Source organism: Phascolarctos cinereus, unplaced genomic scaffold (genome assembly GCF_003287225.1).
Source record: "Phascolarctos cinereus isolate Bilbo 61053 unplaced genomic scaffold, phaCin_HiC Scaffold_4;HRSCAF=312, whole genome shotgun sequence".
NCBI classification, from domain to species: Eukaryota; Metazoa; Chordata; class Mammalia; order Diprotodontia; family Phascolarctidae; genus Phascolarctos; species Phascolarctos cinereus.
In genome coordinates, this window is record NW_027555847.1 from 158,502,109 (window position 1) to 158,522,940 (window position 20,832).

At 48.3% G+C, this 20,832-nt stretch overlaps 3 protein-coding genes across 9 annotated transcripts in view; 1 reads left to right on the forward strand and 2 right to left on the reverse strand.

Annotated features, from left to right (window-relative positions):
* CIMIP2B (ciliary microtubule inner protein 2B) overlaps window positions 1-4,260 on the reverse strand; it is a 37,639-nt gene extending 33,379 nt beyond the window's left edge. For both annotated transcript variants that reach the window (XM_078152715.1, XM_078152716.1), the window contains exon 1: window positions 4,173-4,260. The gene's annotated coding sequence lies outside the window, so the exon portion shown is untranslated. The remainder of the gene's footprint in view (window positions 1-4,172) is intronic.
* A 102-nt stretch (window positions 4,261-4,362) lies between these two features.
* On the forward strand, window positions 4,363-10,784 carry TESK1 (testis associated actin remodelling kinase 1). The gene is made up of 10 exons (XM_020977040.2): window positions 4,363-5,080; window positions 5,296-5,417; window positions 5,513-5,561; window positions 5,927-6,073; window positions 6,313-6,395; window positions 6,694-6,784; window positions 7,505-7,588; window positions 7,763-7,852; window positions 8,102-8,219; window positions 9,475-10,784. The coding sequence occupies exons 1-10, from the start codon at window positions 4,364-4,366 to the stop codon at window positions 10,398-10,400; spliced, it is 2,427 nt and encodes an 808-aa protein (XP_020832699.1). The 5' UTR covers window position 4,363; the 3' UTR covers window positions 10,401-10,784.
* CD72 (CD72 molecule) lies at window positions 6,989-19,419 on the reverse strand. Of its 6 annotated transcripts, none has more exons than XM_078152712.1 (9): window positions 19,174-19,417; window positions 18,304-18,411; window positions 17,953-18,027; window positions 17,155-17,244; window positions 15,235-15,585; window positions 13,014-13,189; window positions 12,405-12,496; window positions 11,536-11,679; window positions 6,989-7,430 (listed from the first exon to the last, which is right to left on the reverse strand). In XM_078152712.1, the coding sequence occupies exons 1-8, from the start codon at window positions 19,253-19,255 to the stop codon at window positions 11,541-11,543; spliced, it is 1,113 nt and encodes a 370-aa protein (XP_078008838.1). In that variant the 5' UTR covers window positions 19,256-19,417; the 3' UTR covers window positions 6,989-7,430; window positions 11,536-11,540. The 6 variants fall into 6 exon arrangements, with proteins under 6 accessions (XP_078008838.1, XP_020832700.1, XP_078008839.1 ...); XM_020977041.2 differs by lacking the exon at window positions 6,989-7,430 and adding an exon at window positions 8,831-11,047; XM_078152713.1 differs by lacking the exon at window positions 6,989-7,430 and having other exon boundaries at window positions 8,831-11,628; window positions 19,174-19,419.
* Window positions 19,420-20,832: the final 1,413 nt, after the last annotated feature.

The following is a 20,832-nucleotide window of genomic DNA, read 5'->3' on the forward strand; positions in this document are numbered from 1 at the left end:
GATAATTTTGAAAGAATTAGTAACTCTTATCAACATAATGACCAACCACAATTCAACAGGACTAATGATGATACATACTACTCACCTCCTAAAGAGGTGAAGGCCTCAAGAGTGCAAAATGAGACAAATTTTTTTTGGACTCAGTCAATGCAGAAATTTGTTTTGCTTAACTATACATGTTTGTAATGGGATTTGTTTTCCTTTTGTTCTCATGTGGGAGGTGGGGGAGGTGAGAAGGCAGATTTTGCTGACTGGAAAAAGGATTAAAAACAAACAAAAAAACCCAAATGCAAACCTTCAAGCCCACTCTTCCTAGAAAGCATTTATCTATATATTTTAGAAATGAGGCCCTTATCAGAGACACTGGTTGTAAAAATTCTTTCCCAATTTTCTACTTTCCCTCTAATCGTGGTTGCATTGGCTTTGTTTGTGCAAAAACTTTACAATTTAATGTAATCAAAGTTATCCATTTTGCATTTCATAATGTTCTGTTTCTCCTGTTTGGTCATGAATTCTTCTGTTCTCCATAAATCTGATAGGTAAACTATTCCTTGCTTTTTCAGTTTGCTTACAATATCAGCCTTTATATCTAAATCATGAAAGCATTCTGACTTTATTTTGGTATATGGTATGACATTTTGGCCTATGCTTAGTTTCTGCCATACTCTTTTCCAGTTTTCCCAGCAGTTTTTGTCAAATAGTGAGTTCTTATCCCAGAAGCTGGGGTCTGGGTTTATCAAAGAGTAGATTACTATAGTCATTGACTACTGTGTCTTGCATACCTAACCTATTCCAAGTATCCACCACTCTATTTCTTAGCCAGTACCAAGCAGTTTTGATGATTACTGCTTTATAATACAATTTAAGATCTGGAATGGCTAGACCACCTTCCCCTGCATTTCTTCTCATTAGTTATCTATTAGGTGTCAGCTATAAGGCCACATAGATCCAGATTCACTGAGGGCTCAACATCTCTCCAACCTAGGAGTGCCTGATTGCCTCTTTAATCACTTGTTGTCCTCCCCTCCAGCTGCATCTCCCTCTCTTTCTCCTTTATTTCCATGATATTCTCTGTGTCTCTCTCCCTGGTTCTCTTGGTTTGATCCAGTCACCTTTCTGGGCCTACAAATTTCACACATCTTCCTCTGTCTCTGTCTTTCTCCCACTACCTTTGTTTTGCCTCTCAGTGTTTGTCTCCTTGCCTCTGTACCTGCATCTGTCTTTCTTTGTCTTTCCCCTCCCCCTTCTCTCATCTTTTTTTTTGTCTGTCAGCCTGTTTCTCAAATGTTTGTTTCTGTCAGTCTTTACCTCTGCTTTTCTGACCTCCTTGGTCTATGTCTCAGCATCTCTCTTTCTGTCTGTGCCTGACAGTCTTTCTCAATCTCATTGGTCTAACTCTCATTTTCCCTCTATACCTCTTTGTTTCAGTGCCAGTCTGATTCCTCCTTTTGGTTTCTCCTTTTTGGTGCCTGATTCAGTCTTCCTCAACCTTTTTCTACTTCCGAGTATCTCTCTGTACCTGTTTGTCTCTTTGCCCATCTCTACCTCCATGTCTCCCGGCCTCCATCTGCGTCAGTGTCTCTATCTGTGTTTCATTGTCTCTGCTTCAGTGTGTCACTCTCTACCTGTCTCAGTGGCTGTCTCTGCCAGTGTCTCTGTCTCTCCTATGTCTCTGTCTCTATTTCTCCCTCTCTGTCTCCCTTGTATCTTTCTCTTTGTCTCTGCCTGTCTCTCCATCTCTGCCTGTCTCTCTGTCTCTCCCGGGTCTTTGTCTGTCTCTATCTTTGCCTGTCTCTCCAGGGTCTCTGCCTGTCTCTCCAGGGTCTCTCCCATGTCTCTGTCGGTCTCTGCCTCTCCTGGGTCTCTCTCTCCATCTCTGCCTGTCTCTCTATCTCTCCTGGGTCTCTGCCTGTCTCTCCATCTCTGCCTGTCTCGCTGTCTCTCCCGGGTCTCCGATTGTCTCGATCTCTCCCCGTCTCCTCTCCCCCCCCCGCCCCGCCCCGCCCCGCCCCGCCCCGCCCCTTCAGCTCTAGCTTTCGCCTCCCGAGCGTGCCTGCCGTAGGGCGGGAACCGACTGGAAGCAGCAGGTGGCGCGAGGGCGGAGGAGGACCCTGAGCTTTAGCGCATGGCGGAGAGCCTACCCAGCAGCCAGTGACGTCACCGATTTCCTTTCCACTATTGGCTGCCCCTTTTCTGACCCTGAGGAGAGTCGAGTCGACCTGCGACATTTTAAGGCAAGGCTCCCCTGAGAGCTGAGCCTGACACCAGGCAATATGGGGAGGGGGCACGCGGAAAAAACAGGTTATCAGCCAGGCCCCTCCTGGCTGATAACAGACAGAGACACGGGAGAGACAGAGACAACCACCTGTTACCTACAGCTCTTTGAGTGGGAGGGGTCACAGTGAGGGGAGGGGTCACCTTTAGGGAAGGGTAACAGACGAGGGGGAGGAGTCACGAAGGGAGTGAGGCCACCGGGTAAGGCACAGTAGGGGGTCCACATTAAGGGGGAGGGTTCGTATTAAGATAGTCGCACAGAGAAGGGAGGATTCACACCTTAGAAGGAAGGGTCACATTAAAGGGAAGTGTCTGGAGGGAAAGGGAGAAGAATAAAGAGAAAGAATAGGGTCAGTCTAGGAAAGTGACAAGTCTTTGCCTCCCTCCAGAAGGTTCAAGGAGATTTTCCATCCCCCCAAGTGTGAGTTGGTACCTTGGAGGCTTGGAACACACATAGAGGACCAGGCCAGCTTCCGAATTTAGGGTAAATTGAAGAAATCTGACTGACCAGTGATAGGACTTGAAAGAGTAGGAACATGGGACCCAAACGGTGACTAGCCCAGTGAAAAAGTAGGAAATTTCATGGGAATGATGGGATCAGGACACCAAAATATTTGAAGGGATCTGCTCCTCCATCTCCTCTCCTTAATTCATTTCACAATTACGCTTTGAATGTAAAGGCCATCACAGCACCCCTTTCCACTTCAAAAGAAAGTGGAGGAGAATGGTGCTTTAGTTAGTGCTTTAAAAAAAATAGACCGTAATTCCCAACCATTATTATCAAAGGAAACAGGCCTATTCCCTCCACCCTTATAATAGGGTAGGTGAAAGCCCAGCATGACTGCATTGTGGTGCAGTGAATTTGGTCGTTGGGGTTAGGAACCCCCAATCTGAGTCCTGCCTCGGTCATTATCCTGGCTGTACGTCCTAAGGCAAGTCATTTTAGCTCCACATGCCAGAGTTTCTATATCAATAAAATAATGAAACAATTTGGGATAATGAAAAGGGTGAAGAACTAGAAATCATTAGACTAGGCTCTAATTCCACCTCAGATACTTTGCAAGCTTGTGATCTTGGGCAGGTCCCTTACTCTCTCGGACATTGTTTCTTTATCTCCAAAATGGGAATAATAATACTTGCATTCATTGCACCGTAGGGGTAACAAGAAGAAAGAACTTCACAAACCAAGACTATGTAAATGAAAGTTATCAGTAAAATGGGAAGGTTGGACTCTGATCAAGGCAGTGACCAATTAAAGCTCCAGTAGGCTAACCAAATAGATGTTTCCCACCTCTTCGATCTCTTGAATAGAGTAGAATAAGACACATTTTCGGATTTAGGCTAGTGTGTTGATTTGGTTTGCCTAACTATACTTATTTGTTACTAGGTGGCAGTGACAGTGATGCAAAAAAAAAAAAATTTCCATGAAAATTTTTTTAATGAAGGGATCAGAAAGAAGTTCAGAAGGGGACAGGAACAAGCCAGGTAATTTTGATGCTGCCATGTTAAATTTAACATACACTTTAAAAAACTACACAATGAGTTCTCAGTTTCATAAACAAATCTCTTCTGTTCTTTCTATATTGACTAGTTATCTTTATTAGTTTATAAAGTTCATAATAAAAAGAAAATTATTAAGAGTTGAATTTAATATCTAACGAGGCTTCCAAATCTAAATCTCTGATAACATGAAACCCTGGCTTTTCCTCATCTGAAGAAAGCATTTTGTAAAACTTAAAGCAAGCTATAAAACATTAAATGAGTTATTATTTGTAAAAAGCAAATGATAACACTGGCACTACCTACCTCATTAGGCTGTTGTGAGGAAAGCTCTTTGTTAAATCTTAAGGTACTCACTACCTAAATGAAAGTTATATTATTATGGGAATAATGCCTACCTCACTAGGCTGTTGTGAGATCAAAGGAGATCATGTCAGGGAGAGCCACTGGTTAACGTGGAGGAAGATTGGCACCTTTTGCCCTAAGTCTGCAGTCCAGCCGCGCTAGCCTGGCCCGCGCGCCCCAGACTCTGGGGCCCAGGGCCAGGGCCAGGAGACGAGAACAAAGAGAAATCCTCACAGCAGCAGGGATGGAGGTTAGACCTGGGGAGGAGGCTGGGAAAGAGGCTCAAGGGCGGGATGCTCCGGGCGGGAAGGAGTTAAGCGGAGGCCGGGCCCCGCCCCCCGCAGGCCGCAGCGCCCGAGCCCAGCCGGAGCCCGAGCCGGAGCCCGAGCCCGAGAAAGGAGAAGACGCCGGCGGCCTCCGAGCCCGCCACCCCGCGGGGGAGCGAGCCCGCCCGCCCGTCCGGAGCCTGGGGACTGTCGGGCCGGCCCGAGCCCAGGGCCCTAGTCTCGGAGCCGAGCGGAGCGCAGCAGAGGGCTGGGCCGGCCCGGCCCCGGGCTGCCAACGCCGGGGGCGGACCCGGGATCCCCCAGATCCCCCCGATCTCCGGGCCCCGAGCCCCAGCGCCGCCCCGCCTCCCCCGGGCCGGATCCCCCTCGGGGGATCCGGCGCGAACCTCTGGCCTCGCCAAGAGGCCCCTGCCGGGGCCCCGGGGCCCCCGAGATGTGAACCAGGGGCGCGCGGTCCGGCCATGGCCGGAGAGCGGCCCCCGCTGAGCGGCCCAGGGCCGGGGCCCGGAGAAGGGCCCGGGGAGGCCGGGGGGGAGGGGCCCCCGGCGCCTGGGGGCGGGGGCCGCCCCTCCTCCTACCGGGCACTCCGCAGCGCAGTGTCCAGCCTAGCCCGGGTGGACGACTTCCACTGCGCGGAGAAGATAGGGGCCGGCTTCTTCTCAGACGTGTACAAGGTGCGGCCTGGGGCAGCGGACCAAGGTGGGATGGGGTGGAGAAGAAAAACACTCGAGAGAGGGGCAGGGGGAGTGTGCTGCTGCTGTCTGTGGATAAAAGAGGGTGGAGTGTGTGGGGGGGCACTGGAAGAAATCGTTTGGTATGTGAGTGGGGAACGGCAGTTGGGGATCAAATGGCCTTCCCTGCCGCCACCACCCCCATATTATCCCCCCAGGTCCGACACCGACAGTCTGGACAGATCCTTGTGCTGAAGATGAACCGGCTTCCCAGTAACCGGGGAAACACACTTCGGGAGGTGCAACTCATGAACCGACTTCGACACCCTAACATCCTGCGGTGAGGGCAGGGAGCTGGGTTCCAGAAAGTAGCAACAGGACTGGGGTGCGAAAGGTCTCTTCTCTAACCCTACTCTCTTTCCTGTCTTTCCCCAGGTTCATGGGGGTCTGTGTGCACCAGGGGCAACTTCACGCCCTAACTGAGGTGAGGAGGGATCTGGGTAGTCTGAGAGATCCAGGAGCAAGGGGAGGGGGGCTGTCAAAGGCGGGGGAGGGGCGGAGCTGTTAGAAATTGGGGTCGTTAGAAAGGTATTGGATGCTGAAAAATCTGAGCCCTGTCAATACAGGAGAACTGGCAGAAAAGTGATTAGGAAGAGAAGTGACAACGTTTATATGACCCCTTGGCTGCACTCCCTCTTGGATTCTTGTATACAAAGAACTTGCCCAGGCACTCACTCATCTGGTCCTGCAGAATTCCCAGTATCCCCGTACAGGATTGGAGAGGGACCTGGAGCACAGCCTACGGCTCCTCTGACCTTTTTGTGCTCCCACAACTCCTATGTCCTACAGTACATTAACGGGGGAACCCTGGAGCAGCTCCTCAGCTCCCCAGAGCCTCTGACCTGGCCAGTTAGACTCCGCCTGGCCCTGGACATTGCCAGGGGCCTCCGCTACCTACATGCTAAGGGGGTTTTCCATCGGGACCTCACCTCCAAGGTAGGCCCTTTCTCTTTGACACAAAAGTGAATAGACACAGGGATTGCGGCAGAATTAGGAGGTGTTGGAGTTGGGAGAATTGATGAACATGGACAGGGGTTTAGGAGACATGAGGGATTGGGATTGTTAGAAAGGTATTGGATGCATGATGAAGGTAATGGGAGTGTTGGTGATGTGTGTGTGTGTGTGTATATATATATACATATATATGTATATATATATATACACATATATGTCAGAACTGCCTGGTACGCCGGGAAGAGGAGGGCCTTACAGCTGTTGTGGGTGACTTTGGGCTGGCAGAGAAGATCCCTGTGTACAGGTAAGGTGACTAGTCCTATCTCCTCTTGATAGCGGCCCACCCAAGACCATCCTAAGCATGTGTGTGTGTGTTGTGTTGTGTTATGTATATATTTCCACCTCATTTGCCAAATACCTCCTACTGAAATATCTGCCTCCATAGAATACTTCCAGTGGAACTATGCCCCTCCAAAACTATTTCCCTGAGGGTCATTCTGGATTTTGGGGTGGCTCATGGTACCCCCTTTTTTTGGGAAAGAAACAGTTAAAAGGCAGGGTGTGGAGTGAGTCTAGTCTAAGAGGCCCTGTTCCACTTACAGAGAAGGGGCAAGGAAGGAACCATTGGCTGTGGTTGGCTCCCCATACTGGATGGCACCTGAGGTACTTCGAGGAGAACTATATGATGAGAAGGTGAGACCCCCAGAAACACCCCTCCTCCATTCTTCAAGATCACTCAGGACCTCTCTGAGGTGTAAATGGTGTCCTGTCCTCCAACCAGAGGCGTCTGACTTTGGGGTTGTCCCGTATGAATGCATTTGACAATGAGGTCATGTAGGCAGAGTTTGTCTCTTAGTCTAGACCTTGTACCTCCTCTACCAAGCTAGTATAGTACTCTTTATGCAAAAGGTACTTTATAATTTAATGAATAAATGAATGAGAAACCCCTCAGCACCACCTCTAGACCCTCCAAAGATCCTTCAGGTTGATTTTCTAGCTACTGCCTAGAGTTTCTCCCACAGAGTTTCATCTTTCAGAGACTGCTTCAAAAGTCTAATGACCCCACAACCTCTCAGAGAGTCATTCCAGATACCTTAGAGACTTCTAAAGCCCCCACATAATTTCTCCCCTCCCCCCAGTATGCTACTTCTGATCCCCTCAGGGATTCTGATGTTAGAGCCCCAATATTTCCCTGACCTCATCAGACATATCCCCCATGCCCTAGCCAAAACCTGCATTCTTGAGAAGCTCTTCTGTCTTGGGGCAAGAGCCCCAGGTATCCCAGGGATCATAGTAGAAAACCAAGAGTCCTCCTGAGTTCTTTCACTCCCATATACTCCTGGCAATGGAAAAGGGAGTTGTTAATCCCATCCTGTGTTTCTCTCCCTCCAACCCCCCTACCCCACACCCCAGGCTGATGTCTTTGCCTTTGGGATTGTCCTGTGTGAACTCATTGCCCGGGTGCCTGCTGACCCTGACTATTTGCCCCGAACTGAGGTGAGTGCTATTGGCTGAGGAGAGGAAAGGAGCAATATAGCTTTTCCTTTAACTAGGGAGAGCTTGCTGAGGGAGGGGACTCTGAATGAGGGATGGGGGTTAGTACCAATGGTTGGGTTGTGGGAAGGTTGAGAAGCTAATTGGGAGGAGGCCTGACCCCTTCTCTCTCCTCAGGATTTTGGTCTGGATGTTGCTGCTTTCCGTGCCCTGGTTGGGGAGGACTGCCCCCCACCCTTCCTCCTCCTGGCCATCCACTGCTGTAGCGTAAGAGCCTTTACTTCTCCCATCAAGCCCCTGAGCCTCACACCTTCTCCCCACACACACAGACTCATAGCAATGACAGTCACCAACCCTTTAGCTTCATAGAAAATCCTACATTGTTTCCTACTTGAACCAGGTTCATGCCCAGGACCTACCAGCACTAACCTCAGAGGTCATTGGGCTGGAGGTAGGGAGGGTCTCACGTTGGGAAGGAGTCCTGGACAAGAACCTCAAACTCCATCTCCTCTCTAGATGGAACCTAGTTCCCGAGCCCCCTTCACCGAGATCACACAGCATCTGGAACACATCCTGGAGCAGTTGCCTGGGCCCCAGAGTCTGGTTAAGCCGGCCCCCTCTGCCCCAACCCAGGGTATGGAAGAATCAAAGTGATACGTGGGGGCACAGAAGTTGGGATGGAGGAAGATGCAAAAGGTCCTGGACCATCAGGGATGGGCAAAGAGGAATTTTGAAAACTTTCATTAAAACAACAAGCCCCTATCGTGTGCAAAGGCACGAGGGATACACAGTGCCTGCCCTTGAATCCCTCCTACTGGGGGAAATGAGCTTGTTACAGATAAGTTAATGAAAATCTATATGACATAACGTAAACAAAGTAGCAAGTCAGGGACCAGAGGGTGGCAGTAAAGCCTCACTTGTCTTCTTCCCTTAATTGTCTGGGAGAATTCGACTTTGCTCTTTGATATTTCATCTATTGTAGGAGTAGTGTATGATGGACTCAAGATACAAAATAAGACACAAATTTTCATAGAGGGCCAACACAGGGGGTTGTTTTGTTTGACTGTGTATATTTGTTACAAGGACTTTTTCTTCTCTTTTTCCCCCTACATGGAAGGTTAGGAGTAGAAAGGAGATGTGGGAGGGATAGGGATGGAATAGCAAAAAGAAAGAAAGAGAAGAAAGTCAATGAAATGTTTTTTAAAATGTACAAAACTAGAAAGAATCATAGGACAACTTTGAAAGTTATTTGTTGAATTGATCGTTTCTTTTTTAAAAGCCAACTTTACATAACAGATCCAACAGTTTCATGTGCAATCCTCTTTTCTGTTCTCCTATGTATACAGAAATGCCCATTTTATTTCCTGTTTGCTAAATATAGAATTAAAAAAAATATTTTTAAAAGAGAGAGGGGGTAGGGCAGTGTAGTGTAGTGGAAGACCCAGGCTCAGATACCAGTTCTGCTTGGGCAATCATGTAACCTATGTGGGCCTCAGTTTCCTTAACTACAAAATGAGGAGAATTCAACTCGAGAGGGAAGATGATCTCTAAGCTCCCTCTCAGTTCTTGACCTATGATCCTGCACTGAAAGTCAGTCAGGATGGGCAGGTAGTCATTTGGGTGCAGTGGGGGGAACCCTTGGGACCTTTCTGCTTGCCACTCCCACAATCCATCCTCTGTGTGATGACATAGGAAGCACTTTTCAGGCTCTTTTGAGCTAGGGTGTAGGAGTAATGAGAGGAGAATTACTTTACTGGGCCCTTGGACTGATCAGAAGGAGGTTTGTCAAGAGCTTGTGAGGGGCTCAGGCAAGGGTTGGGGAAGTCTTTGGAAAAGCGGGATCGTGGCTAGGGGCTTGAAACATTGACCACCACTTTCTCTGTCCACAGCGTCAGCCCCAAGAGATGGTCCATCTACTGCTCCTCCTCAGCACTTGCCACTACCCCCTGATCCCCGGCTTGCTCGCAGCCGCTCTGACCTATTCCTTCCACCATCCCCAGGGTTGCTCCCTTGCTGGGGAGATACCCAGGCCCGAGTCAACCCCTTCTCACAGAGGGAAGACCTTTGGGGTGGCAAGATCAAGCTCTTGGACACACCCAGCAGAAGGGCCATCCCCCTGTTGCCACTGCCCACTGCCACCCCAACTCCGGTGACCACACCTGAGCCTCTGGTTCAGCTACCTTACTCCCGCCCCGTACCAGGAACCCCTGCCCGAAGATGCCGCTCTCTACCCTCCTCTCCAGAGCTGCCTCGCCGGATGGAGACTGTTCTACCTGGGCCTGGCCCACCTCCTGTGGGCCCCTTTTCTGAGGACGGGATGGATTGTGGGGGCAGCAGTCCTGAAACAGAGCCCCCAGGGCCTAGGCCCTACCCATTCCCTGCTGAAATCAACGACAATTTCATCAGCACCTGTTCCTCAGCCTCCCAGCTCTGGTCCTCCAGGGCAGGACCGTCCACAGGACTCCTGATTAACAACAATCCTTCACCTGTGGTAGTGAGCTCCCCTACAGGCTGGGGTGGCCAACCCTGGGGCAGAGCTCAGCGGAGCCTGCCCCAGGCCACAGCCCTAGAACGGACTGAGCCTCCTACCCTTCCCCCGACCATGGCCCCCAGGGACCCAGACGAGGGGCTGCCCTGCCCCGGCTGTTGCCTTGGCCCCTTCAGCTTCAGTTTCCTGTCCGTGTGCCCCCGACCCACACCTGCTGTAGCCCGCTACCGCAATCTGAACTGTGAGGCCGGCAGCCTCCTCTGCCACAGAGGGCACCATGCCAAGCCACCCACGCCTGGCCTACAGCTGCCTGGAGCCCGCTCCTAGCAACAGGGAGTGGGGGAGGTCTTGTCCCTTGTGCCCTGAACTTTGGTCTTCAGAAAGCTGATGGACTATCTCCTGAATATAGCAGTTAGAGCCTGGGCAGTGCCAGACTCAGCAACCCACTCCCTGCCTAGGTTCAAGAGACTGGAGTCTGCTGTTGGGCAGTGGTGGCTGGGACAGAACTGGTAGCCACAGGACACCCTCCCCAAACCAGCTTGGACTCCAAGGCTAGAGCACTCCTTAAGCCAAACCCCAGGACCCTCCAGGGTCCAACACGGCATCACTGACGTGGACACATATGGTGTGGCTGACACACAAGACTAACACAAATTATTTAAAAGTATTTCAATAAAACTGCCTGGCTGGCTCCGGGCCGCCCGCACCCAATCTGCCCATGTATCCTCTTCCCCCTGCTTCTTACCCCCTCCCTAGAGCAAACACCTCTCGTGGAGGCCTAAGATTGGACCAGGGGCCTCCATGAAGATGCTAGAAGCCAAATCCCCCTACTTGAGGCTGGTGCTCTCTTGAACAAGATTTGAAGTAGAGGATGGGATCAGATGTGAATACTGCTTTAGAGAAGTGTTCATTCAGTCCTCAATCTAGGCACTGACCACACAGGCCTAGAGGACTTGAGAAGATGAATCCTGAAGCTTTGGACCAGGAATAGGGACAGGGAGGAGAGAGAAAAAGGGAGATTTCAATGACAAGATCTGAAAGAGTAGAGCTCCAGTGAGACTCTACTTTGTTGCCCTTCCCTACCCCCTCCCCAATTTCCTAAGCTGGGGAAATGTGTAAAACTCCCCACTTTCCCCTCTCTCGAGGTCTACCAGAGAACTCCACTGGGCTCTGGTTGACCATCTCAAAGGCTTCCTATAGTTTTGGTCTTGGACCTTGACTCCCCTTACACCCCAAAAATACAGAGTATGAATCTGCCCCCTGCTTGCCCATTGCCCCTCAACAATCTCACAACCCTCTGTCGGGGCTGGTATTAGAACTTTGGTAATCCTTGGTCCCCTCTGTACATTCTAGACCCCTCCTCTGAGGGGAGAGGGGGCGATATGAGAAGCAAGAAAGGGAGCTGCCACGTAACAACCACCTAGTTACTCTAAGCCTCTCTGGAGCTGCTCCCTACCCTTACCCAGCTCAGTCAAAGAAGTGGTCCCCCATCTCAACAGGATATATGATGGCTTCTTTCTCACAGATGAAGGACAAAGTCTCGTCACAGGAGTCCCTTGAGTAGTAAGTGTAAGTGTAATGTTTCAAAGTTGAACACAATGTATTTCTGGGGAGCAATGAAATGGAGTTTGTTTGAAGTGGAATCACCCTCTTTTGGTGACTCCAACCTTCTCCCACTCCATAGAAGTCTACTGAAATCACTCCCTCTGCTTAACCCCTTCAACATACCCTTCCCCCCCCAAAAAAAATAGCCCAATCCCAAATCAAGTCTTTGAAGGAGAGGTGGGGGCGGAGGGCCATTGTTACAGGAGGGGTATGGAAACAGGATAAAGTGGCTGAGTCAGGTCTATGAAGCAGCAGGGTCTACAGGGGGCTTTAGGGCCAACAGTGGCACCACAATGAGGGAGCTGGAAGAGGAAATGGGAATTATCAGATAATTACTTCTAGACTAAAGATCTGCCCCCTCACACTGGTTTTGGGATCCTGGAATAGCCACCTCTCAAGTTGGGGCCCCTGAAATTCCCACTTTTCTTTCTCACTGGCAGGGTTCATCACTGCCCATGCTACCCTCAGAGCTGACCCAAGGGGATCCTCTGGTCACCCACACTTGGGAGCATTTTGGTCAGAGACACTATGTTAGGATGCCTGGGTTCCTTTTCATCCTGCTTAGGGCTTCGTGAGCTACTTGCTCATTTAGCTTCCCTCCACTCTTAAGAGGGCTATGGCCAAAGTTACACCCGGCCATGGGGTGATGTGATATTGAAGTAAAGGACTTGGGTAGAGAGGAGAGCTGGTAGGGGGACATGGTTACTATGTCTACAGGAAACTTACAGATCTCGATCTCTCTTGTTCTTCATTTGCCATCCCTGGATCCAGAAATCACCAAATGGTTTCTCTCTGATAATTATCTGCCTTAAGGATTCCTGGTTTGAAATACAGACTGGGTTGGGTGGAGGAAGTGCAGAGGAAAAGATAAGTAAAGTTTATGGGAGAATGAGGACACCTCAGGGAGGCCTACTAGTCAGGGGAACTGTGTGTGCCTTCATGATACCAGCACAAAAGGTGGACCCCCTCCCAGTGGTTCATCCCAGCTTCTTTCAAACACAGCCCTGAAAACCCTGGGTGAGCCCTACAGTAGGCTCAGCTTCAAGATAGGGAAGGACACTCACTAGTCCTAGGCCAAGAGGGTGAGCCAGTTCAGTAGGTTTGGTCTCACTCTACACAATGAGCCTCCGTGACCCTAGTTCATAAGATTGAGGAGCAACGGGGGAAGGGGAGCACCACGAGTCCTATGATAGCCAAGGACCCCTATTGCCACTGCCAGTCACCCTCGAGAGGTCACAGAGCTGGCCAGGGAACTGTAACAATACATGTTCTATTTTGCCAGTCTGCTAGGGGAGCAGAGAACCTATGTGAAGCCCTAGAACAAGGAACTCTTACTTTTTCTTGCAATGACTCAAAAACCAACAGCTTTGAGGATAGAGATTGACAAAACAATTCACTCTCCTTCCAAGTCTTCCGGCTACTTGAGACGTACAGGCATTTCCTCTTAAATAGCATCCACCCCAAGGGACAGCAGTTTTCTGGGAACTGGTGAAGATATCTCCTCTCCTGGCCTAGGAAGGAGATCACAGCACTGGTTTAGGTTGGAAATGGCTCCTTAGTATTCTATGACTGAGGCATCTAGATGACTCAGTGGATGGAAGACCTGAGTTCAAATCTGTCCTCAGACACATATTAGCTGTGGGACCCTAGGCAAGTCACTTAACCTCCATTTTCCTCAGTTGTAAATGAGGAGCATGATAGCACCTACCTCCAAGAGAGGAGGATTAAATGAGATATTTGGAAAGCACGTAGCCCAGTGCCTAGCACATAGTCGGTATTTAATAAATGCTTGTTCCCTTCTCTTTTCCTCCACCTTTCCCACTCACCCCCACCCCATGGTTCTTTTCTATGACTGATTAGGCAGTGCAGGTGATAGTGACATGGCCCATGGGATTGCATCTTAGCTTCTTCTTGAACTTCTAGTCCATGTGGTCTTTGCTATTATCCTTCCTCTCTCTTTTTCTCTGGAGGTCATCTTTATACCTGAATAAGTCTATATACTTTTCAGAAGACATTCACAAGTTCTGTCCCAGTTGAACCTCACAAAAGTCTTATAAACTTTACAAATATTATCTCATTTGATCCTCAAAACAACCCTGAGAGGGAGAGGCTATTATTATCCCCATTTTACAGTTGAGGAAATTGAGGTTCAGAGAGGTTAAGTGACTTGCCCAGAGTCACACAGCCAGTAAGCCTCTGGGGCTAGATTTGAATTTAGGTCTTTCTAACTTCAGGTCCAGTGCTCTAACCACTGCACCACCTATCAACCTCTAATGGCATGCTGGACTTTGAGCTGGGAAGACACGAATTCATATTAGACCTCAGACACTAGCTGTGTGACCCTGGGCAAAAAACTTAATCTCTGTGAGCCTCAGTTTCCTCAACTATATAATGGGCATAATTCTTCAGATGAGGAAACAAAAATAAATATCCTCATCCCATAATGTGGGGATGGTAATAGCACCTATTCCACAGGACTGTTGTAAGATAATATCTAAAAAAGGGGGTTTGGGGGCAACTAGGTGGCGCAGTAGATAGAGCACCAGCCCTGGAGTCAGGAGGACCTGAGTTCAAATGTGACCTCAGACACTTGATACTTACTAGCTATGTGACCCTGGGCAAGTCACTTAACCCCATTGCCTAGCCAAAAAAAAAAAAAGGTTTGCAAACCTTAAAGCCATATAAATACTAGCTATTATTGTTACAAAGACCAAATTCCTTCTCCCAATGATTCACAGCCTTAACCCTAATCCCAACCTACATTTCCCACTACTCCCCTACATTAGGAGGATAAGATCATAGATTTGGAGCTGAAAGAGAATTTAGAGACCCTCCAGTCCATCCTTTATATTTTAGGTGCAGAAGCTAAATCCCAGAGTGGCAAAGCCTTACCCAAGGTTACAAAGGTCATAGGTGATAGAGATTCCTGGGATCCCAACCTGGGTCCCCTCTCTCCATTGTACCATGTCCACTTCTCATTACCTCAGTGCTATAGCTAAACAGGTCTCCTCATCAAGCAGACTTTATGTTGTCCAACCTCCATACACCCTGGATGGAAAACCCTTCCTTTCCTTTCTGACTGTCTAAATCTTACCCATCCTTCCAGTCCAATCAATGAGAGTGGTGAAGACAAGGAAAATTCCAGGGAGAGGGCAAAGAAGGAATCATCAAGGTTGAGGGGTTGGTTGACAGCCAGATGGCACTAGTCTATTCCACCTGTGTGACATTTGTCAACGTTCTGCCCTGGATTGAGCAATCCATCTACTTGTCCTTCTTCTCACTCCTAGACTTTAAGTTCTTAGAAGGCCAAAGACTGTGTCATGAATTTTGATGCTCCCCTTAGTGCTTAGCAAAGTATCTTGTATATAAGATGCTCAGATATTGAAAGAATGCATAAGGAGGCATCAAAGATTACGAGTTATTCTAACTTCTAGTCTAACATTTTCCCCACTACCCCATGCTTTCTGTCTCCCCACATGTTCTCCACAGTTGTCTTGCTGGTCTCTTATCAGCTCCATCAATCTCCCCTTCCCTACCCTTCCACCAAACCCCGTACCATTTCTTTGGGATGGGCAACTGAAAAGGGGCTGAACTTGCTTCAGCCTATTCTGCAAGGTTTTCAGCTTTTCTTCCAGGTTTTTCTTCTCCTCCATATTGTCCTTCAGGCTCAGTTCTGTCTTATTCCATTCCAACCTGCAGGTCAGCAGGTAGTTCTCAGCAGCTTGGTGCTGCCCCTTTTCTACCTCCAGCTTTTGCTGGGTCTGGGCCAGCTCCTCCCTGGCAGCCTGCAGATCCATTTCCTTCCTTGACAAGTGGATAACCCCCATTTCGAGCTTCTGCCATAGGCTACCATTGGTGACTTCCAGGACCTGGTTGGTATTTCTAAGCTGGTGGGATATCTGCATATCTTTTGGGCACAGAAAAACAGGGATGGTGAAAAAAGCTGAACTCATGGTTTTTCCAACCTTATAAGTATTTATCATTTTTCTCTATTTCTTGCAAGTTTCAAGACAAGTGACATCTTTCAGCTACTTGTCTTACTGAAATTGGGTTCTTGTGGACTCAATAATGGGGGTTTAAGAAGCTAAAGGCTCAAGAAAGAGGTGGATCTAGGAAAGCACAGAGCTATAGGGACCACCACCACAATAAACATTCATAAGTCACCTGCTATGTATAGAGAGCATCATGCTAGGTGCCAGAGAATACACAAGATCTAGCCAAGACATAGTCACTACCTTCATAGATAAATTGCTAATGTATTTATGCAATTATAAGTAGGGGGATAGGGTATAGAGGTAAGTAGCAGGAAGAAGAGGAAGGAGAGGGGAAATGTCACAGAGTATCTTACATTATCATGGATTCAAGTTGGAAGTACTAGGCAGCATGGACCCAATGGAGACAGGAAAATGCATGGAGCAAGGTGAGGTGGGGGAGGAGAGGAGTTTGAAGTCTCATTTTTATAGGTTTTGGGGGGGGACATATTCTTACCTGTGCCACTTTGAAGTTAGTTCATTAACATATCCAAATCACCTCAAAGTTGTCAATAAAACTTCAAAGTTAATATATCCACACCAGCACTATTGTCATACTGGAGATGTGTAGAACTTATCTGAGATTTACGTATCATAGAACCCAAAGGTCTTCAAAGCCTAGATGGCTTTTCCCCAATTTAGCACACATTCCCAGCATGTGATTTTTGGTTATGTATGATACAGTTTGCATATTATGCTCCTTTGATCTTTGGGATAGTCTGTACATGACTTCAGGTTCCCCTTTGCAATCTTATTTACTGCTATTACCACTTTGTACTGGCTCCTTATGAACTTATTCACTATACTGACTAGAAGGATGGGGGTGTGGTGGGTGGGGCAGGGGGACCAGAACAAGATAGAATTTTAACACAGTCTAGTAATAAGGAATAATATTTGGAGATTTCCCAGGAATGAAGAGTACAAGCTAGAAGTGGTTGGTGAATCAGGCAGAGGTGTATGCCTCCAGAGAGGTAGAGAGGGACTAGAGATAAGGAAAGGAGAGGTCTTGTGTCCCTGCCCAAACCAGCTCCTCTGTCTCCATTCAGGGTGACTATTAAAATAAGTTACAAGGAAGTAAAATGACTAGAACCAGAGAACAATTTATAACAACAAATATAAAAACAAATAATTTTGAAATGACTAAAATCTCTGATCAATGCAATGATCTACTCTAATTCCAGAGACTGATGATGAATGGTGCCAACCTCCAGTAGAGAGGTGATGGACTCAATGATGCAGAATGAGACATATATTTTTGGACATAGCCAATATGGGAATTTGTTTTGCTTGACTATGCATATGTGTTTCAAGGTTTTATTTTGTTTTGTTTTGATGGAGGCTGGGGAAAGAGAGAGGGAAGGGGAAAAAAAAATGAATGCTTGATAATTGGGAAAAAAAATAATATAATGTTTAAAAGATGCTCTGCAAAAGAAGACCATACTCACATTGAATGCCCAGGCTGATAGTAGTGACCCCCAACAGCAAACAGCTGCCCAGCAGGCTCAGGAGAATGTGTGGTGTCCAGGCCACAGGGCCTGAGGAGACAAAGGTTGGGATCATAGGCCAGTCTGTGTTGGGAGGGTGTTGGGGTTTACAGGATAGAAAGGGACAGTTACAGAAGGGGTCAGTTATAAGGATGGGGACCTGATAGGGATAGTAGGGGTATGTGGCAAGGCCCTCTTATAGGAAGGGGATTGGGTCAAGGCACAGTTTGGTGGGTATTATAGGGAGGGAAGGAGTTTAAGGGAAAGGATGAAGGGATCAGGACAAAGGTAGGGTGGGTGCTCTTATAAGAGGGGGCCATTATGTGGCTGAATTTGTGCCCCCGGGACAATAGGAATCACCTGTACTAGGCTCTTTCTCATCATCTAGTCCCACCTAGTACTGGGCATCCAAGGATCCTCTCCTCCATCTTTCCTCCCCTGGCCATTGCAGTACCCTATATCCAAGTCCAATACTGGAGTGGAGTGCAGATTCTGGGGTGTGTGTTCCAACTGTGCACTCTCTAAGGCTGGCCCCAGAGTAGTACTAACAACATCAGTCCTAGAAATCCTCTCCTAGGGCCCAATGCCCTGTGTTTCTAGGTCTTGGTGCTCCTTTTTTTCCTGCCCCTTTCTTTCTCTTAAGGTTATCCCCTCTTCTTCCCCTGCCCCAACTTTTTCTGTTTCAGGATTTCCCTGCCCCAAAGTGCTCCCACCCCCAGACTCAGACTGGCCTCAAAGTGCCTGGTGATTATTACTTACAGGGCAGAATCCTCCTGGCAATTGGTGTTGTCACTGAATGAGGTACAGTAACAGGTTTTTCTGTCTTTTCCCCTCCTGGGGATAGAAGGGTAAATCCATCTTCAAAGTATCCTTCCATGGCTACCCCTCTATTTCTGAATCTTCCCATATCTCTCTAACCACCCCCCTGGTTAGTCCCATTTCCCCAGGGACACTTCCATCTGCCTTGGTCCTAATTCCATCTTCCCCAGGTATATGCAGGATCCTCTCCCCTCTCCCTAAAGTCCCTAGGGACCCCCTGACAATCCTCCTCCACTCTAACCCTACTGGTCCTCAGTATGCAGTCCCCTCAGAGTGTCCTGGAACACCTACCTGTTTGTTCCCCAAGACCAGGCTGAGCTGGGCTGGGGAACACATCCTTGGCTGAAGGCACCTGCACATTTTCATAGGTGAGCTCCCCATCTTCATCCACCTCAGGGTCTGGAAGAGGGGGGAGAAAGATAAGGAAATGGCTAACTGGGGATGGGGTCAGCGTATGGGGGTTAGTCACTGAGGAGTGCTGGCCAATAGTAATAAGGGAGTCAATAACAAGATTTAGGGGATGGGACCAGCACAGGAAGAGTAATTAGTGATTGGAAAGCTAGATAATTGCATAGGGGCGGGAGATGGGTTAGAAAAGTGGGGATAGCATATGGGAAAAGTCACTGGGAGTTAGAGCCAGTGAGACAGAGTCATTGTGGGGGTATCAGTTAATAGTGTGTGGTGTCGACATAAAGGAGTTCAGTCACTGGAGAAATGGAGTAGTCAGTGTATGTGTTGAGTGGGGTGGGGGAGTCATTCAGGGATTGATGGAGTCAGTCAGTGGGGGAATGGGATAAGTCAGTGACCAGGATGGGGTTAGAGGGAGATATACTCAGTCAGAAAAGGATAATCAGTCAATCAATAAATATTTATGGGCTACAAGGCAATGAAGGAGAATGAACTTATGTTAAGGAGGATGGACTGTAGGAAAATGGTTTCTTAAAGGATGATGAACTATAGGGAGATGGTGTAAGTAAAGGGGAATGGGGTATAGGGAAATGGTGTCAGTGAAGGGAAATTGACTATAGGGGAGTGGGTTCAGAAGAGATGGGGCATAAAAGGAGTCAGCTTCAGAGAGGGGAGAATCCCAGGAGGGTGGAGATCAGAGTAGGGGATAGTATCAAGGCTTTGTTAAGGTTGAGAAGTTTCAAGGGCTCTTACCCTGCTTCAGCCTAGCTGAAAGAGTCTTCTTCAGAGGGGATTTCACAAAGCGCAGATGTGCATAGGTGATGGACTCAGCCATGCTCCTGAATTCCTTATGGTCCCTCCCCTCCAAACCTCTCCCACCGTCTCTTCACCCTTTCCCCTTCTTCTGTCTCCCTTTTGCTGTCTGCCCCCTTCTCCTTATCTGATCCCCCTCCTCCCTTGCCCACTTTATGTCTGCTCCCCTCCGTCCCTCTGAAGCTCTCTGCCCACTTCCTACTGAGAGCATGTCACACTGCGCAGCTCTTTACCAGATGATTTTTAGTCTCAAAAAGAGGAAGATATAAGAAATTACCCTCCAGCTGGAGTCAGCAAAGCGAGAGGTTTTCTCAAAATTTCTCAATTTCTCAAAAATAGAAACAGAATGGTATTAGTGACAAGAAGGGAGGGCACAGGGGAAGGAGAAACTGAGGCTCAGGAGAAGGAGCAGGCTCAGAGGAGAGGGGCCAGAGGCAGGAGACGGGAAAACTGAGGCTTGGGAATGGGAGCAAGTTTCATAGGATCATTTCCTCCAGGATGCCTTCTCTGTCTAACTCCATTCTCCCCTACTCTGACCACCCCCACCCACCCCCACCCCTCCCCACCAATGCCTTCTACTCTGTATTCTTTGAGCACTTAGGGACTCTAACCTGTCTCTCCAGCATATTGACAGGTTCAGTCTATGGGGAGTTACAGGGACTATGTCGTCAGACTAGAGGGTCCCCCGAGAAATGTCTATATCTTTCTAACCCAACTCCCAAAAAGGGAGACTATTCTTCCTCCACTTAATTCCCTAGGATGGTGTTATCAGAACATGATTTCCCCCAAAGATGGGAACCATGTTCCCCATTTTTCATTATTATTCCTTCTATAGGGCTGTGTATACAGAAGGTGCTCAATCAAAAGTGTTGGTTAACTGACTGTGATGACAGTTCTGTATTTGCCAGCACCCAGCCCACCCAGTCTCCAGAGTCAGATTCTCAGGAATGTGGGACTAGAATCCTCCAGGCATTGGGTACCTTGTGAGGACTCAGAGGACCAAGGACCAGGCGGTCCCTCTCTAGCTACCACTAGCAGTCCTGCTTAGGGTTCTTTCCTTCCCCATCTCCCATTTTGGCCACCCTCCTGCGTCATGGATGAACGGTCTATTGACAGAGCTAGAATGGAATTTAGAGATCATTTCTAGACCAACACTTTCATTTTGCAGGTAATGAAATTGACATCCTCAATTAAAGTTGCTGCTCTTCACTAACCCCTAGCCAAAAGAGGTCCAGGATGCTAGAACTGGCCCCTAAGTGTCCTACTCCAGGCTATCAAGACTGATCAATCAATCAACCACCAAGCATTTATTAAAAGCCTACTAAACACTAGGTGATCTGCTAGGTACTGAGAAAGCAGAGGAAAAAAAGTAATAGTTCCTGCCCTTAAGGAGCCTGTATTCTATTGGAGAATAACCCCTGGAATGGAAGAAATCATTGTGGCGGGCAGTACCCAAGAATCAGAGGGGACTGTCGGTCACAAGAATGGGCATGGGCAGCGCAGAGAAGCAACCTGAAAACAGCCTCAACGGTTTCTTTCTGAAAGTGAGAATCTAGTCACAGAGACAGTGACACAGAAGTGGGGAAATAATGGGTCAAT

What these genes read in the sequence shown, in the direction of transcription:
- CD72 (XM_078152712.1), bottom strand. Translation starts at nt 19,255, where the DNA reads ATGGCTGAGTCCATCACCTATGCACATCTGCGCTTTGTGAAATCCCCT. An exon ending in TGCCAGGAGGATTCTGCCCT is followed by an intron (nt 17,245 to 17,952) that starts GTAAGTAATAAT and finishes TTGTCTCCTCAG; the next exon opens with GCCCTGTGGCCTGGACACCA. An exon ending in AACAAGAGAGATCGAGATCT is followed by an intron (nt 11,680 to 12,404) that starts GTAAGTTTCCTG and finishes ATTGCTCCCCAG; the next exon opens with AAATACATTGTGTTCAACTT.
- TESK1 (XM_020977040.2), top strand. Translation starts at nt 4,364, where the DNA reads ATGGAGGTTAGACCTGGGGAGGAGGCTGGGAAAGAGGCTCAAGGGCGG. An exon ending in GAGAACTATATGATGAGAAG is followed by an intron (nt 6,785 to 7,504) that starts GTGAGACCCCCA and finishes CCCACACCCCAG; the next exon opens with GCTGATGTCTTTGCCTTTGG. An exon ending in CCCCTCTGCCCCAACCCAGG is followed by an intron (nt 8,220 to 9,474) that starts GTATGGAAGAAT and finishes CTCTGTCCACAG; the next exon opens with CGTCAGCCCCAAGAGATGGT.